Genomic DNA, 18,141 nt, shown 5'->3' with positions numbered 1-18,141 from the left:
TCCCCGTCACCCCACAACCAAGGAAGGCTTAGGGGTAGCAGAGAGGGGGTGAGAAAAGGAATGGTCTGGGCTATAAGGTCTCAGGCTGGTGGCTAGAAGTCCTGCGGCACAGTAAGACAAGGAGGTAAGGGGACTTCAGTTCCTAAAATCACCTCCAAACACTAACATTCCAATTCAATGATCAACATTTTAAAAGAGCCAGGCAGTAGCTTAATAGTGATGTGATTTCCAGTGCAGTGATACCCAGTAGTTGCAGCAATGATCAAATGACACAAGCATCCACTGACCACTTACTGGGTGCCAGGCATTGTCCTAAGCACTTTCCATTAACGCACTCAATCATGGCCACAACCTTCAGCAGTGGGGCTGTGTGCCTCCATTCTACAAAGGATGAGACTGGGGTGGAGGGGAGCAAATCTGGCCACCCCGAAAATGTGTCTCCTTGGCATGAGGATTAATTTAGGCTGATTATTTTTAAGGCCCAGAAAGACTCAGGAAGAATCTTTGACCTCCTCTCTCACTGCCTAAGGAATGTAGACAGAGGACCTGTTCCAGGAAGGGAGCTGTCACCAGAGATAAACACAGTATGAACTAGCTGAGTATATGGGGGGAACCTCGCAAAGTCCATTTGTTAACACTCCTCTCTGTGTCCCATTGTCTCTGCATGGCCCAGCGAACATTTATTTATCAAACATTATTTTCCAGCTCCATGTCAAATGCCTTCTTCCCCTTACAGGTTCCAAACCACTACCCCCAACATCCTCTTTTGCCTTTAACTGAAGATGGTATTTAAGGTGAGGGCTTCAGCCATCTGGGGGAGTTAGTTACTCGGTTTTCCTGGATCTCTCCCATGTATACACGTAATTAAATTTTTGTTTGATTTTCTCCTGGTAATCTGTCTCATGTCAACTTAACTCTTGGACCAGCCAGAAGAACCCAGAAGGGTGGAGGAAAATCTCTTCCTCCCCAACAAGGGCACAGAAGGGTCACATGCCATAACTTGCCAAGTCACATAGCTGGTAGGTGATGGAGCTGGGATGCGAACCTGGCAGTTCTGACCCCAGTCCGGCTCTTAACTGTTAGGCTGCTACTGCCATTTCATGCATTTGAATCACCGCTGTTTATCTTTATCAACAGAAGGCAACATCCTAAAATAAAGGAGTGACATGCCATAGCCCTGGAATTCCCCACCAAAGAGGCCCCTTTGTGTGACCTGCTCTCAATCCATTGGTGGAGGGTGGAGCAGTGACCAGGAAGCAGAAGATCTGGTTCTTGGCCGTCTTCCTTCTCACTCCCCTCTTGGCCTTGGTCAAGTCTCTGAGCAATTCTACCAGCCTGAGGACTCCCAGGTTGTCTTTAGGTTCAAATAAACCTAAGCTTACAATAGAAGAGAGTATGCGGCTGTTTTTGCCCCAGTTCACTTTACTGATAAGAGTAAGATCAGAGAGATTACACGACTTCCTAAACTGGCAGAGTGAATAGCACCCAATATGCAAAAAGACTTTGACAACTAACCTGTAATAACCAATTATTATTACATGGTCCTACCACAAAGACCTGATCTAAACTCCTACTGCCTACGAGGAATTTAATTTCACATCCAGACTATGAAAAGCCGATGGTTACCCCTTAGACTGAGTCTTATGGAACTACCACTTTTACAAGCAAAAAGATGGTTGAATATTGGCAATTCCATGCAGTTTGACCTAAACACAGACTTTTCTCAATCAAGTCTCCCTCTCCCAACCACCACAGGGGAAAAAGCTGGTTTTCTGGGATGACAGGACCAGGGCTGTGCAGGCAGCTGCCAACAAAGAACAATGGCTTGATGATCCAGGAGCCACCACAAATCCTGAGGTTAAAGATTAACGGGAAGGGCTTCAGGGAGTTTATTACGGATAAGCACACCACAAAACCCAAAACAAAACACCCTCCACCCCTAACCAGTTAATCTCTCATGTTTAAAAAAAAAAAATTAGTTTTGCTAGTGAATCAAGAGTGATTCTTGGCAAGAGCCTATTTTCCTTAATTTCTGCGGCTAAATTATCTGGTGGAGCCAGCATGTGTGTGGACTGATGCTATTTACTTGTATTAAATCAGTTCTTTAAAAAATCCCAATGGTACTAAGTGACTGTGTAATATTCACAGTCCAAAAAAAGTCTATTGAATGAAGCCTCATTCAGTTACAAACACAGAGGTAACGATAAGTCCAAAAATACATATATATATTCTATTATTGCTAAATCATTATGCAAATTTAAGACAGTGGAGTTTTTTTGTGTTGGTTTTTTTATTGGTTTGTTTTTTATCACACCATCATCACCATCAGGCCTGGCTAAAATGACAGGAGCATTGGAAGTCCTGTTTAGATTCCTTCAGCTCAAAAGGAAGTTTCAAAATTTCAAGCCCTAGGGCCAGCAATTAATTTTTCAAAGAGAAACAGAGAAGTAAATGAGATTAATAATTTCTTCTGTGGAAGTCTACAATTTAATCCTAAATTGTAGATCCTAAACTGAAAATGATGTCTGTATCTATCTGGATTAAATAAAAAAAAAGATTACCATTTTCAGAAAAGTAGATTGAGGGAAAAATTTAACATGCGATCCAAATGCAGGCTGCAGGGGGAAGTGTCAGAGGCCAACTCCTGACATTTCTTGAACTGACCAAAACACGCTGCTGTCCCCCAGGGCTTGTGCCCTCAGTGTGCTGCTGGGTTGTCCCTCCCCTCTGTGAGGTGGAACTGCCTTCTGACAACAGACTTTGGAACCTCAATAACCACATTCCCACAGAGCAACTCCGAGACAGGCTTGCCTGTGTAATTCCTCTAGAAAGTAGAGCAGCACAGTGGAGTCTCAGAATGTCGCATTATTTTCCATAGAACTCTTTGTTCCAGACTCAACTCCTTTTCTTTTTCTATTGTTCAGGTATGGAATTTCTATCATTCAAAGCTGTCTTTTTGGGAATTTGTCTTCGTTCCTCAGAAGTGCACTGTAAACCTCCCGTTACCTTCTTAGAAACCAGCCTTAGAGATGGAGGCTTAAGCTCCACTGGTTTGTTTAATGCTTCGAGGCTGGTACCATCTTGCGAAGTACTAAACTCTTTTTTTTTTTTTTTTTGCGGTACGCGGGCCTCTCACTGTTGTGGCCTCTCCCATTGCGGAGCACAGGCTCCGGACGCGCAGGCCCAGCGGCCATGGCTCACGGGCCCAGCCGCTCTGCAGCATGTGGGATCTTCCCAGACCGGGGCACGAACCCATGTACCCTGCATTGGCAGGTGGACTCTCAACCACTGCGCCACCAGGGAAGCCCACTAAACTCTTTTAAAGACTCCCCAGTGCAGGGTAGATGCCCAAGCCCACACCCTGTAACGGGAGGGCCAGAATAATGAGACCTATCCCGTACGGGTAGGGGGGACAGGTGGTTGCTCAGTATGGTGGGGGGTGGAAGTTCTCCACAGCAGACAACCAGTTCTCCTCCCTACTAAGTATTGTATTTTGACCTAATTCCCAGAAAGTCTGCTATGTAGAAAGAAGTTTGCCTGCCTTTAGAGCTAAGCCTGCTGCTGTTCCCACAGGGATGCTATAATTACATACACACATTTGAGCACCCCACGCTAACTGACCCTCTTCCTTGTGCTAGTGCCGGGTGAAACGGCAGTGCTGCCGTGTAGATACAACTTAAGCAGGCTGTTTACTCTTAAGTATGCTATCAGTTTCCAGGTGGTACATCCCTGACATGTGAGTTTCGGCTATACATGGCCACCAGGTGGCTAGAAGGACAGGAACTCTTCTTTGCTGGTGCTTCATGAGGTGCAGGGCAATAGGTAAAAGGGAAGAGGGAGCCTGAATTCTAGCCCTGTCTCTGCATCTTCTTGGGCAAGTCATTTTACTTCTTTGCTCTCAGTTTTCTCATCTGTAAAATGGCCCTAGTGTCATCTGCCTTATTAGCCCTGAAAAGAGGGTGTATGTGAAATTATTAATCTATAATTTAGGACATAATCATTATCATCTTCATCATCATTGTTGGCGGGCTAGATTGAGGACAGCCTTAAATGTTAGATAGAGGGCAGCAGGCAGTGATTCTCAGTCCAAACGTCCTCCCATTGGGCAGCTCAGTACAGCAGTCGCTAGCAGGACTCTAGCCAGATGGCCTGGGCTCCAATCCCAGCACTGCCATTTATCAGCCGAGTGGCCCTGTGGAAGTTAAATGAACCTCCCTCTGCATCAATTCCTCCTCTCTACGTTGGGGATAATAGTGCACCTATGTCACAGGGTTTTTGTGAGAATTCAGAGCTAATCTACAAGTAAAGTTTAGACACACAGTAAATGCCATATAAATATTTGCTATTACTTTTCTATGTATTCTGAATTCAATTAACACGATTATATAAAGCATGGGTTATTTTCAGCAGGTTTTAAATTCTGAGATAAAGAACCTTGCCATTCAAAATCTTTCCTGAGGGACTTCCCTGGCAGTCCAGTGGTTAAGACTTTGCCTTCCAATGCAGGGGGCGCGGGTTCAATCCCTGGTCTGGGAGTTAAGATCCCACAAGCCTCCGTGACCAAAAAACTAAAACATAATACAGAAGCAGTATTGTAACAAATTCAATAAAGACTTAAAAAATGGTCCGCATCAAAAAAAAAAAAAAAAAAAAAACCCAAAATACAAAAAACAAAGTCTTTCCTGAATACTTCTTTTCCATTCTCATCTGCTGTATGCTTGGGATTTAAGAAAAAATAAATTTGTTAGGGAAGTAAATCATCTGCCAAAATAAAAGAAGCCAGTAGCCACTCTCTCTAGTGTTTCCCTTGTGTATACAGACTTTATAACATGGGAATTCGAAAAAGGTGGCAGCTTATTTCTTTTTTGAGCCTTTGTTAGGCAAAAAGAAAGTAAGACTAAGGACAGTGGTAATGAAATTGAGGGACTCCAGGCAGCCTTTCATGGAGAAGGATCCTGCGCCCTGCACTTTCCAGGGCCTCCGGAACCTTCCAGGGCCAGTCTTGGGACAGGAAGCCTGGCTGTTGCCTGCCCTAGGACCACGGCTCCTGGGAGGCCCTGCTGGGGGGAGCTTCTTGTTCCACTTCCCCTCAGCTGTGGTCCATTTGTCCTGAGAGACCCTCTGGTGTTCTCCCTCCTGGGCTCAACCCTTATTTCTCTTACAAGGAGGCACGCTGGTGCCAACAAAGGCTGCCCCGGAGTTGAGGAGAGACTCTGCAGGTGGAAAAAGTCATCTGGACAGTATTCTGCCAATCACCACCAGCAACAAGATGGAATTTCTCTGCGACTCCATCTACATCATCTGTACATTTCTATTTATCCCGCGGCCAAGTTCCCTTGGTGCCCCTTGGATGCCTTCTTTGATTTGCTCTGGGAGCATAAACAAGCTCTTAGAGGAGAGTACAGATCCCTAGAGAGGCGCCTGTGGAGGTCGCCTGGGCCACTCTTGGCAAGAGCCACTGCACAGCACCTGGGCACGTCATTCATTCCACAGTCCTTGTGAATGGCGCACCCTGGAGTTGTGCGATCACGCACCTCAGCCTCTGGGAAGACAGCAGTCAGCGGGGAGGATCTGTTCCTTTTTTTTTTTTTTTTTTAAATCTAAAAAGTAGAAGTGCAGTTCAAGTCTCTTATCTGTCAGCTCTAGTTCCATGCCTCCCTAAAGGGGTTTGGAGGACCCCTCCCTGGCTTTGCATTCCCATAGCCCACTCCCCGCAACCAACCAGTCTAAAGAGGTAGACTCCTACAAGAGGGGAAGGGAGGGGTGAGGGGAACACAAGAAAGAAGAAAGAGAAAAGCATTTTAAAATATAGGCTAGGGGCTTCGCTGGTGGTGCAGTGGTTAAGAATCCACCAGCCCACACAGGGGACAAACGTTCGAGCCCTGGTCTGGGAAGATCCCACATGCCGCGGAGCAACTAAGCCTATGCGCCACAACTACTGAGCCTGCGCTCTAGAGCCCACGAGCCACAACTACTGAGGCTGCGTGCCACAACTACTGAAGCCCACGCGCCTAGAGCCTGTGCTCCGCAACAAGAGAAACCACCGCAATGAAAAGCACGCACACCGCAACGAAGAATAGCCCCCGCTCGCCACAACTAGAGGAAGCCCGCGCGCAGCAACAAAGACCCAACGCAGCCAAAAATAAACAAATAAATTAATTAGTTAATTCTAAAAAAATAGGCTAGGAGTGTCAAAGAAGAAGAGGGAAGGGAAGGTAAGAGCAGGTGATACCTGAAAGTGCAGAGCTGCATCCAGGACAACCTGCTAGCTTGTCCTCTGTCCTGTACCCCACTGTGTCATTGGGAACTCTGGTGAAAGGTAGTACAAATAATACACATCTCCAATCAAGACAGAACCTCAGCTATCCTACAACTTCACATCTGTGAAATAATGACCATGCAACAAAATTAACGTTTTGTGTATTCTGACTCTACCTCCCCTGCCTTGCTCTAACGAATGAGGAAGCAGCTCAAAGCATGGGACTGAGAAGCAAAAGGGACAGCCAAGGAGGTGGGGTGACCAGTCCTGGAAAAACCAAGACTAAGTCTGCGTGTCAGGAGAACTTCAGTGGTCCTCTGGGTTCAGCTCTCTGTGCAGGAGGCCCCAGCACACGATGCCTGAGATGCGGTCATCCAGCTACTGTGTAACATTGCCAGCCACAGGGAGCTCACTACCTCACAAGGCAACTTGATCTATTTCTGTGAGGCTCAAATTATTAGAAATTTGTTCCTTATACTGTGTGGCCTCATAATGTCCAAACCTGGGCCTTAGCTTTGCCCTCTGAAGTCACCCAGAGTAAGTATAAATGATCGCGTCCTAAGAGAATTTTTCTAGTATTTGAATATGATAGTGAATTTTCTCGTAACTTCTCTCTTTCAGAACACACGTGCTCTGTTCTTCTGGTTTTGGACCTGTACGTGTAATGGGCAAGAATTCCAAGAACAGGCTTAAACAACCTGACCAAATGGTCCTTACCGATTGAGGAAAGCATTTCCAAAGCGACTAAGCTTTCGAAATGGCTTTTTGGGGTCCACGACTAAAGCGTTCCCTGGGGTGCTGCCCTCAGTCTCCCCATACATCACGGCGATGAAGGAGTCGGTGGTGGGCTCTGGACCAATCCTCATGCCTGGGAAATCTTGCTCCAGTAAGTATCTGGGAGAGGGGGAAAAGAAAAGAAACTTAGCATGTGGTTACAAAGCAAGAGGCCAGAAAGCTTCCTGGGGCTACCAATTTGTAAATAATCATTTGAAAACCTAGAACATAACCCCCAAGAAAAAGAGAATGACTGGCATTGTACTCTTTTGCTAATAATGAATTTTCAAAGCTTAGAATCTACAGACCTATTTTTTCCCCCAGTGTAAGGAGCCTAGTGAAAGAGGCAGACATCTTGCAGACCTGCTGGGCCTTCTCAAAGTGGCCCTTAGCTCAGCACAGCCATCCCCGGTCACAGTTCCATTGGCACAACAGATACTACCCCAGAGAGGAGTACTCAGCCAGCTCCTATGCATCCTGGAAGACCCTGCTCAGGCCCACCTCCTTTAGGGAAGCGTCCCTGTCCCTCTAGCATGTTGGGGACACCTGCTCTGTGGGCCCCAGGCACCCTGAGCCTGTGGCCATCGTGGTGCTCACTGTGGGTGCTGCACTTCTCTGTTTGTGGGCCTTGAAGGCAGGCCCATATCTATGGCCAGATGTATATTCCCAGGACCCAGCACTATGCCTGCCCACAAAGGGCACCCAGTGTAGTGAATGAAATGATGAACCATCTCCTTCCTGATCACTGGCAGTCAGTGCGGCCCCAAAAGCCTCCCTTGGGCATTTTACAGCTCCCTTGGGATCCTGGAAGTCATGACCATGGAAGATGATTGCCAAAGAATTGAGCAGCAATGCAGACTGCTAAGGGGAGGGCTCGGATTAGATATTACCAGGGTCATCCCTAGCTTTCTGTGCAAAATGGAAAAAGATGCCCCTTCCTCTAGGCAGACCCAGCCCTGTGCCAGGGCTCACAGCTTAGTGAGCAGGACTCTCGCTGGATTTTACCCCCATATGCCCCGTTGCCCAGGTGCCCTCATGCAGTTTAACCTGCATACAGTGGCCCTAGCAGATGTCACTGAGCATGTTCATCCAGGGGGCTGAGGAGACCAACTGATGTGCTACAGGGCATAGGACTGGCTCAGTGGCATGGCTGGCGTGGGGCAAGGGAGCCAGAGGTAGAGCTATGGGGAAAGTCTGCTCTCTGTGGGAAATGGCTGTGTCCTAACATAGCTCCCCCCTACCTCCACCAGCACATCATTTAGCTGAAGCCAGTCAGAGCCCCTCCCTTCCTCCCCACCAAGATTTCCTTTCCAGGATATAGGGACACACTTAGGTATATGTATGCCTATATGGATGGAATGGGATGGGGGATGCAAAGACAACTCCCTCCTTCCTTTGCAACCAAGGGGAACATAAGGAGGGAGTATTTTGGAATACTTTTCACTAATCACCAAGCAACAGGTGGAAACGCCAACACCTTCAGAGAACACTTGGCAGGGACAGTGAACGGCAACTGGGGGAGGGGGCGGTGGAAGAGAATGCCTGTTTGAGGTGACAGAGCCTTGTCCCTGCCCTGCCAGGGAGATGATCCTTCACCCTGGGAGGAGGCTCAGGGCAGAAACATGCACAACTTTCTCCAACTCCCCATTCCTGCAGCTTACAGTCTGTTTGGTCCTGAACCATTTCTTTTGTTTCTAAAATGTCTTGACTGATCAAATTGAAGCCCAGAACCTATGATTTTATGTCCAGGGTTAGAGGGAAAGAATGAACTACCAACCATCCAACACCATTTTGCCATTTTTCTAAGAATAAGAAGTTAAGCCACCCTTTAGACTCATTTTTTCTCTGTAAATAAAACTGAAATTGTTTAGCACTCTTAGCAGGCTGTACTCTAAACGTTTGATCTTTTTATTTTTTAAATCTAAAGTTTCTACATTTCTATGAACTTGTAGAGCACCAGAATAGACACAGAATTTAAATATGTCCCTTAAATTTAGAGTAAATGTGAAAAAAATCAGATAACAGCACCCAGCATTCACCAAGTACAGTCGACCCTTAAACAACATGGGTTTGAACTGCACAGGTCCACTTACATGTGGATTTTTTTTGGTAGTAAATACTACAGTACTACATGGTCCACAGGTGGTTGAATCTGTGGATGTGGAAGTACTGAGGATACAGAGGAAACGTGGGTATGGAGGGCTAACCATATGCTATATGTGGATTTCTGACTCCTCAGAGGGTTGGCACTCCTAACCTGTGTTGTTCAAAAGTCAACTGTTCTCATTATTTACCTGGTGTAGTACAATACTCTGGTGTAGTATACACTATCTACCTGGTGTATACTAACATTACCCCCATTTTACAGGTGGGAAAACTGAGGCACCAGAGAGGCTAAGCAACGTGCCCAAGGTCACACAGTAAGTGTTTCAGTGGAGATGGAATGCAGGCAGTCAGACTCTAGGTCTTGTGCTGTCTCCAGATATGTTTAAACCTGGGCTTCAGTTGGTAGTTTGTTCAGAGATGAGGCGCACAAGGGGAGTTTCAGGGTGCCTCCATAAGGCACTATGGCCCAATTATTTCCTCCAAAGTGAGGGAAAAGAGCTCTCCAAACCGTCCTCCTGCATGGTCCCTGGGCTGCCCTAACAACAAGGGGCCAGCTCTCCCCATTCTCCCTGGAGAAAAGCTGGGGAGAGAAGATGCTATTTTTCAAAACATATTGAAACTTAATTTTTTAAAAATCTCAAAACTTTTTCAGGCACCTAGTAGACTAGTAAATATTCTTAGGAGCAGAAAGGTTCATGTTTATAATCTCTTATGAAATTCCACACAAATCTTAGAAATACTGATAAAAGCTACAGTGAGAGCATCGCACATTTTGTGAAACTCCAGCACTTACAGAGCGTATGCAGAATGTGTGGATTTCACATACACATATGAATTTAGAAATTTAAGTTTTACAGCCACTCTGAGATCTTAAGTCTGAAACCATTCAACAGCAAAGCTAGAAGTCAAGTCCAGATCACACCCATCCCACGTGCAGTTAGATTTCCACACCCCATCGCCTGGATGAGGCAGTGCCAGGAGGCCTGTGGGAGACACCGAGGAAGGGGGACAACTGGGGAGATGTGCCGATGTCAGCAGCCAATGTCACCAGGCTTCCTGCAGCGCACGACTCACAAAAAGGTTAGGTCCAAGTGTCGGTTTGAAACCTGACAGGCACTTTCCCATAGAGTCAACGTTAACAGCAATGGCTGGCTTGCCAAGATAGCCAAAAAAGGGGCTTGTTGCTGGTCAAACTCATGAGTGGCCATGCAGGACTGGGAGCCTGGAGCTCCTTCCTCCTGGCCGGAGGCTTTTGCTTTTATACCAGGCTCAGCCCCATAGCCTTGGGGTCCCACATAGCGCCCAGCTTCTGGGACCCCGAGTAGGACCTGTTAGATACATGAGTTAATACATGACACTCTCAGCTGATTGCCCAGAAGAGTCTTTACACTGGGGGATTGAGGGACTTGCCTGGCGGACCAGTGGTTAGGACTTAGCGCTTTCACTGCCAGGGCCCAGGTTCAGCCTCTGTTTGGGGAACTAAGATCCCACAAGCTACATGGAGTAGCCAAAAAGACACCCTCCCCAAACGGAAAACAAATGCATTGCTACGCTGGTGGACTGTGAAACTCAGATATACTTCAGTCACACCCCTGGGCAGGCAGGCATGTGTCACATGCGGTGAGGGAACTAAGAACAGCCAGGACCCAGAGTATCTGATGTGAACAAAGTGAGAATGAAGAGATGAGGTTCAAACCCAGCACCTTGAAAGGAAGAGTCTGAGTGGATCCTGAGGTGTGATGCACCGAAATGGGTTACCCACCCAGCCACAGGCATGACACTGATCAACTGTGATACTACTATTTTTTTTTTGGACACCTCAGAGGCTTTCCCAAAGCTACAAGTTCCAGAGAGTTTGTGGTGTTATCTGCAGTAACAGGAATTCAAAGGAACAAGAAAAGACTCCCCTACAGTTCAGAGTCAGCGAGCCCACTGCACGAGCATCCTGTGCGTTGGGTTGGGTTTTGTCCCCGGGTCCACCTCACTCTCCTTTTCCTGTGTACTCAGAGAGGGCTGCTAACTCCACTGGTGACTGCTCCCAAGAGTCTCCAGCCAAGTCATCAATGAAAAAAGGGGCAGACATTTGGACTCTAAGCAGCTGGACAGAGGGGGTGGTGGGACCTGACACTGCTTTGTCCCTGTCTGCTGAGGGCCACGGTTCGGTTGCATCCAAGTGGCTCCTGGCACCCTGGCTGCTGTGCTCAGCCCAGGTCAAGGAGCTGCTTTCATGCAAGGCTATATGTAGACAGCGTCTTTCTTCTTCCACTGCTTAGGTTAGAAAATTTCTTTTTGACTTCATAGAAAAAATTGTCATTTGTGATGGGACCTAATGAAACTTAAAAGCTTTTGCACAGCTAAGGAAACCATAAACAAGACGAAAAGACAACCCTCAGAATGGGAGAAAATATTTGCAAACGAAGCAACTGACAAAGGATTAATCTCCAAAATATACAAGCAGCTCATGCAGCTCAATATCAAAAAAACAAACAACCCAATCCAAAAATAGGCAGAAGACCTAGACATTTCTCCAAAGAAGATACACAGATTGCCCATAAACACATGAAAGGATGCTCAACATCACTAATCATTAGAGAAATGCAAATCAAAACCACAATGAGGTATCACCTCACACCAGTCAGAATGGCCATCATCAGAAAATCTACAAACAATAAATGCTGGAGAGGGTGTGGAGAAAAGGGAGCCCTCTTGCACTGCTGGTGGGAATGTAAATTGATACAGCCACTATGGAGAACAGTATGGAGGTTCCTTAAAAAACTAAAAATAGAACTACCATACGACACAGCAATCCCACTACTGGGCATATACCCTGAGAAAACCATAATTCAGAAAGAGACACATACCACAGTATTCATTGCAGCTCTAATTACAATAGCCAGGACATGGAAGCAACCTGAGTGTCCCTCCACAGATGAATGGATAAAAAAGATGTGGCATATACATACAATGGAATATTACCCAGCCATAAAAAGAAATGAAATTGAGTTATTTGTAGTGAGGTGGATGGACCTAGAGTCTGTCATACAGAGTGAAGTAAGTCAGACAGAGAAAAACAAATGCCATATGCTAACACACATATATGGAATCTAAAAAAAAAAAAAAAAGGTTCTGAAGAACCTAGGGGCAGGACAGGCATAAAGATGTAGATGTAGAGAATGGACTTGAGGACGTGGGGAGGGGGAAGGGTAAGCTGGGACGAAGTGAGAGAGTGGCATATATACACTACCAAATGTAAAATAGAGAGCTAGTGGGAAGCAGCTGCATAGCACAGGGAGATCAGCTCGGTGCTCTGTGACCACCTAGAGGGGTGGGATAGGGAGGGTTGGAGGAAGGGAGACGCAAGAGGGAAGAGATATGGGGATATATGTATATGTATAGCTGATTCACTTTGTTATACAGCAGAAACTAACACACCATTGTAAAGCAATTATACTCCAATAAAGATGCTAAAAAAAAAATTGTCATTTGTGACAGGGGAAGAACAAAAATCTTCAAGACCACGAAAAGTCCCTCAACATACCCAAGCACCATCCTCTCAAAGACGAGTTTAAGAATAACTAAAAAACAAGCAAACAAACAAACTAGAAGAGGCACATTACTCAATGATAGACATCCAAAATTCCAGCTGCAAACCTCGTCTCCCCTGGGTATTCACCCATGCATTCTGTCTGGGTTTTGTCTGTCACACTTGTGCTTGAAATAATGGAAAAGGCATTAATTATTTTAGTAATATACCTAACGTTTGAGAACTTGTTATGTACTAAAGTCTTTATATGAATAAACTTATTTAATCCTAAGTTCCTTATGAGGTAGGTACTATTTTTACCCCCCATTTTACAGATGAGAAAACAAAGGTTCGAATAGATTAAATCGTTTATTAGAACCTAGGATTTCTATTAGTCCTGTGAGAGCACTACCTGCCCTAAATCAGAGCTTAAGAGGCTATCAACCTCCAACAGGCGTGTTTACAGGAATGGGTTTTGTGAATCACAACAAATACACAAATCTAAGACTTTTTAGCTGGTATTCAATCATTAAGTAAGCACTCTAAAAAGCAATATGGCACATCTATCTGGGGTGTTTTATGAGCATTATTTTTTAAATTCTCAAGCCAGAAATGAGAAAGAGAAATGGCTTGTGTAATGCTAAATAAGATTTTAAAATATTTGTGCATACAATGGCATCTGTGCAGAGAGTTTAGAGGTTTAATTCATTGCTGTGGTTTGGGACATTTTTTAAAAGAGCATTTAACTCCAACGGTCATTTTGTTCCTTTGAGCATTACTAAGGTTTTAAACCACAGAGTTGTGAAAAAAATATCTGAAGTATACAACTTTTGAGTTCAGCAAGAGAAACAGTTTTATTTCCTGATTTTTAAATCCAGGGCTATGAATTTAAATACATTTCAATTTATAATGTGTTGGAAGGTTTTACATAATGTATTTTTGATTGATAATACCTGACCCACCATTTCACTAGGAAAGGGACTGAAAAGAAAGTGTTAGTCTTTCAACTCTGATTTGTCCTAAATCTGGAAATGATGTTTTTAAAGCAGTTTCTTTTGTTTATCCTCATGTTTAATACCAAGAAATGGAAATGCCAGAAGAATCAAACATTTATTATCACAAGTCTTATAAAAATGGTCCAGAATATATCATTATTTCCTAGCAATGAGTACCACCACCACCACCACCACCACCACCACTGCTTGTAGACACCACCAAACAACAGATTATGATGAAATACTAATAATAATGATAATAATCTTACAAACAACAGTTTATAAGGCATTTCACACATAGGCTTTATCCTTTCACCCTCCCTGTTGCTGGAGCAGGTATTTTTATCCCTAGCTTATAGAAGAGAAAACTGCGCTTATGACAAGTTAAGCAGCTTGCACAGGACCACATTAATACAGGACAATGACTAATTTGAACATTCTGATATGCTTCCATCCAGTCATTTTCTGCAGGTATAATTTTTTCTTTATAAAATTGGGATCAAAGCATTTAAACAATTTTGCATCTAGACTTTTCACCATTAGTTTTTCCTCACACCATTAAAAATGATTTGAAAACACAGGTTTTAATGGCTGCATACTATTCTGAGGTGAGTATGCATCAGTTTAGCCTGCCATTTCCTTTCTGTTGGGCATTGAAATAGCTTCCCGTTTCTTGCTATTAAAAATAATGCTGATAGAAAACAAACTTATGGTTACCAAAGGGGAAAGGGCAGGGGGGAGGGTAAATTGGGAGCCTGGGATTAACAGATACACACTACTGTATATAAAATAGATAAGGACCTACAGTACAGCACAGGGAACTACAGTCGATATCTTGTATGAACCCATAATGGAAAAGAATCTGGAAAAGAGTTTATATATATATATATGAATCACTTTGCTGTACACTAGAAACTAACACAACATTCTACATCAACTATACTTCAAATAAATAAATAATGCTGAGATAAATATCTCTGAGGAAGCATCTACTTTAAAAAGTTTTTAGCTTATTTATTTTTATTGAATTATAGTGATTTACAACATTATATTAGTTTCAGGTGTGCAGCACAGTGATCTAGTATTTTTACATATTATATTCCATTAAAAGTTATTACAAGATTACTTTAAATATTTAATCTTCTTTGAGTTATTGAAAAACTAAGTCAGGCCAAGCTTCACTTCCATTTTAAAACTCTGTGTCTTCCTTAAGTGTGAAACCTAACTTTTCTTTTCATTTTTGTTTTCCCTTAGTTAAATCATTGACATATTATCACCAGGACTGTTTGTTCAGATGACATCATCCTTGTAACTGCTCTAAGGGAGTGCACCAAGAAAAACTGGAATGGCCTGTTGGACCACGTATTTGGAACTTGCTGGGTAAAGCCTTTCATACCTCTATTTTTCCAGCTATGAGTGGAATTTAAACTACTTCAGGCTGGGATACACTGAAGGCACAGTGCTGTCTAACCTATGCCATCATCTGGAGCTGCTCCTCTCCACCTTCCATGCTGCTCTGGAAGGAGGGTGGAAGAAAGGGAAAGGAAGGAAAGGAGAACAAAGGGAGAGGAAGTTTACAGGAATCAAAAGCAGCATACTTCCGTGGGCAGGCCCCGCACCTGCACACCTGCTATCAAGGGGAAATGGCCAGCACATGCTGAGGAAAGAGACAGCAAGCATCCAAACCAAAAACAGCCCTCGCGCAAAAATATATTAACCCCCCACAAGCTATTCATATAAATAGCCCTCCAAGACTACGGTAAATAATTGTTTCTCCTAAACTCACAGAGTAAGAGAAATAAAAGCAAAATGAAGAAGCAGAGGAACCACACCCAGTTAAAAGCCCAAGAGAATTCCCCTGAAGGAACAAACAATGAAACAGACCTTTTCAGTCTAATAGACACCGAGTTCAAAAAGGAAGCAATGAAAATACTGAAGGAATTAAGAAAGGCTATCGACAAAAATGCAGATTACTGTAAAAAGGAACTAGAAAGTAAAAGGAGGAGCCAAGAAAAATTAGAAAATTAATTTGCTGAGATGAAAGCTGAGCTAAAGGCATTGAATAGCAGAATGAATAATGCAGAAGAAAGGACAAGTGATCTGGAAGATAGAATAATGGAAACTACCCAATCAAAACAGCAGACAAAAAGCAGAATTAAAAAAAAAATGAAAGCAATACAAGAGACCTATGGGCTAATATAAAGTGGGTCAGTCTATGCATAATAGGGATTTCAGAAGGAGAAGAAAGAGAAAAGGGGATCGAAAATGTATTTGAAGAAATTATGGCTGAAAACTTCCCAAATCTAAAGAAGGAAACAGATATCCAGATATAGGAAGCACAGAGGGTCCCAAACAAGATGAACCCAAACAGACCTACACTAAGACATATTATAATAAAAATGGCAAAAATTAAAGATAAAGAGAGGATTCTAATGGCAGCAAGAGAAAAACAAAGAGTTAATTACAAGGGAACACCCATATGGCTATCAGCTGATTTCTCTACAGAAACACTGCAGGCCAGAAGGGAGTGGCAAAATATACTCAAAGTCTTGAAAGGGAAAAACATGTGACCTAGAACACTCCACCCAGCAAGATTATCATTTAAAATAGAAGGAGAAATAAAGAATTTCTCAGACAAGCAAAAACTAAAAGGATACAGCAATACTAAACCTATCCTAAAAGAAATATTGAAAGGTCTTCTCTAAATAGAAAAGGAGCAGGAAGATATAGGAAGGAGGAAATCACAACTGGAAAGTAAATCACTTAAATTAGCCAGTATACAGATCAAAAAGAAAGGAAAAAAAAACCTATTTGTGAAAGCGATGATAAACACAAAGAACATCAAAAGGATAAACATGAAGATGTAAAAAAGGACATCAAAATCATAAAATGTGGGGAAGGAGAGTAAGAAAATGCAGATTTTTTTTTTTTTTTTTAAGCATGTGTTTGAGCCCATATGACTATCCATCTAAAGCAAGCAGATAGCGGAAGGGGTTAACATACTTGAAAAACAGGGCAACTACAAATTAAAAACACACAATAGATTCACAAAAACCAAAAAGAAGAGAACACAACCATAAAATAAAAGGAAATAAACCACAAAAAGAAAGGAACAAAGAAGAAACAATCAACTGGAAAACAAGGTTTCAAACGGCAATATGTGTGCATCAATAATTACCTTAAATGTCAATGGACTGAATGCGCCAATCAAAAGACATAAAATGGCAGACTGGATTAAAAAAACAAGAGCCTACAATATGCTGCCTATAAGAGACCCACTCTAGGGCAAAGGGCACACATAGATTGAAAGTGAGGGGATTCAATGGACTGAATGCTCCAATCAAAAGACATAAAATGGCAGACTGGATTAAAAAAACAAGAGCCTACAATATGCTGCCTGTAAGAGACCCACCCTAGGGCAAAGGGCACACATAGATTGAAAGTGAGGGAATGGAAAAGGATATTTCATGCAAACAGAAATGACAAGAAAACAGGAGTTGCAATACTCATATCAGAAAACAAAGACTTTAAAACAAAGGCTATAAAGAAAGATAAAGAAGGGCACTATGTAATGATAAAAAGATCAATACAAGAGGATTTTATACTCATCAACATATATGCACGTAATATAGGAGCACCCAAATACATAAAACAAATACTAACAGACATAAATTGATGGGAATACAGTAATAGTAGGAAACTTTAACACCTCACTCACATCAATGGACAGATCATCTAGAAGAAAATCAATAAGGCAACAGAGATCCTAAATGATACAATAGAACAGTTAGACTTAATTGATATTTACAGCACATTACGTCCCAAAAAAACAGAATACACATTCTTTTCAAGTGCACATGGAACATTCTCTAGGACTGACCACATACTAAGGCACAAAACTAACCTCAATGAATTTAAGAGTACAGAAATTATTTCAAGCATCTTCTCTGACCACAATGACCTGAAACTAGGAATCAACCATGGGAAAAGAAATGAGAAAAAAAACGACTACATGGAGACTGAACAACATGTTATTAAAAAAAAAATGGGTCAATGAAGAAATCAAAAAGGAAATTAAAAAAATACCTTGAGACAAATGACAATGAAAACACAGCCATACAAAATCTATGGGATACTGCAAAAGCAGTTCTTAGAGGGAAGTTCATAGTGACACAGGCCTGCCTCACAAAATGAGAAAAATCTCAAATAAACAACCTAAACTACCACCTAAAAGAATTAGAAAAAGAAGAACAAACAAAACCTAAAGTCAGCAGAAGGAAGGAAATAATAAAAATCACGGAAGAAATAAATAAAATTGAGATTTAAAAAACAACAGAAAAAGCCAATAAACCAAGAGCTGGTTCTTTGAAAGGGTAAACAAAATTGATAAACCTCTGGCCAGGCTCACCAAGAAAAGAGAGAGAACCCAAATAAACAAAATAAGAAATGAAAAAGGAGAAATCTTAACTGATACCGGAGAAGTA

General features: G+C 42.9%; 1 protein-coding gene across 1 annotated transcript in view; it reads right to left on the bottom strand.

Annotated features, from left to right (window-relative positions):
• The window catches only part of EHD4 (EH domain containing 4), a 90,045-nt gene that overhangs the window by 51,509 nt on the left and 20,395 nt on the right, over positions 1-18,141 (bottom strand). The window contains exon 2 of the mRNA XM_004273960.3: positions 6,977-7,153. Coding sequence (XP_004274008.1) covers positions 6,977-7,153 — 177 coding nt within the window. The remainder of the gene's footprint in view (positions 1-6,976; positions 7,154-18,141) is intronic.

This window comes from Orcinus orca, chromosome 2 (assembly GCF_937001465.1).
Source record: "Orcinus orca chromosome 2, mOrcOrc1.1, whole genome shotgun sequence".
In the NCBI taxonomy this organism is placed as follows: domain Eukaryota; kingdom Metazoa; phylum Chordata; class Mammalia; order Artiodactyla; family Delphinidae; genus Orcinus; species Orcinus orca.
This window is presented reverse-complemented; position numbering and strand designations above follow the sequence as displayed.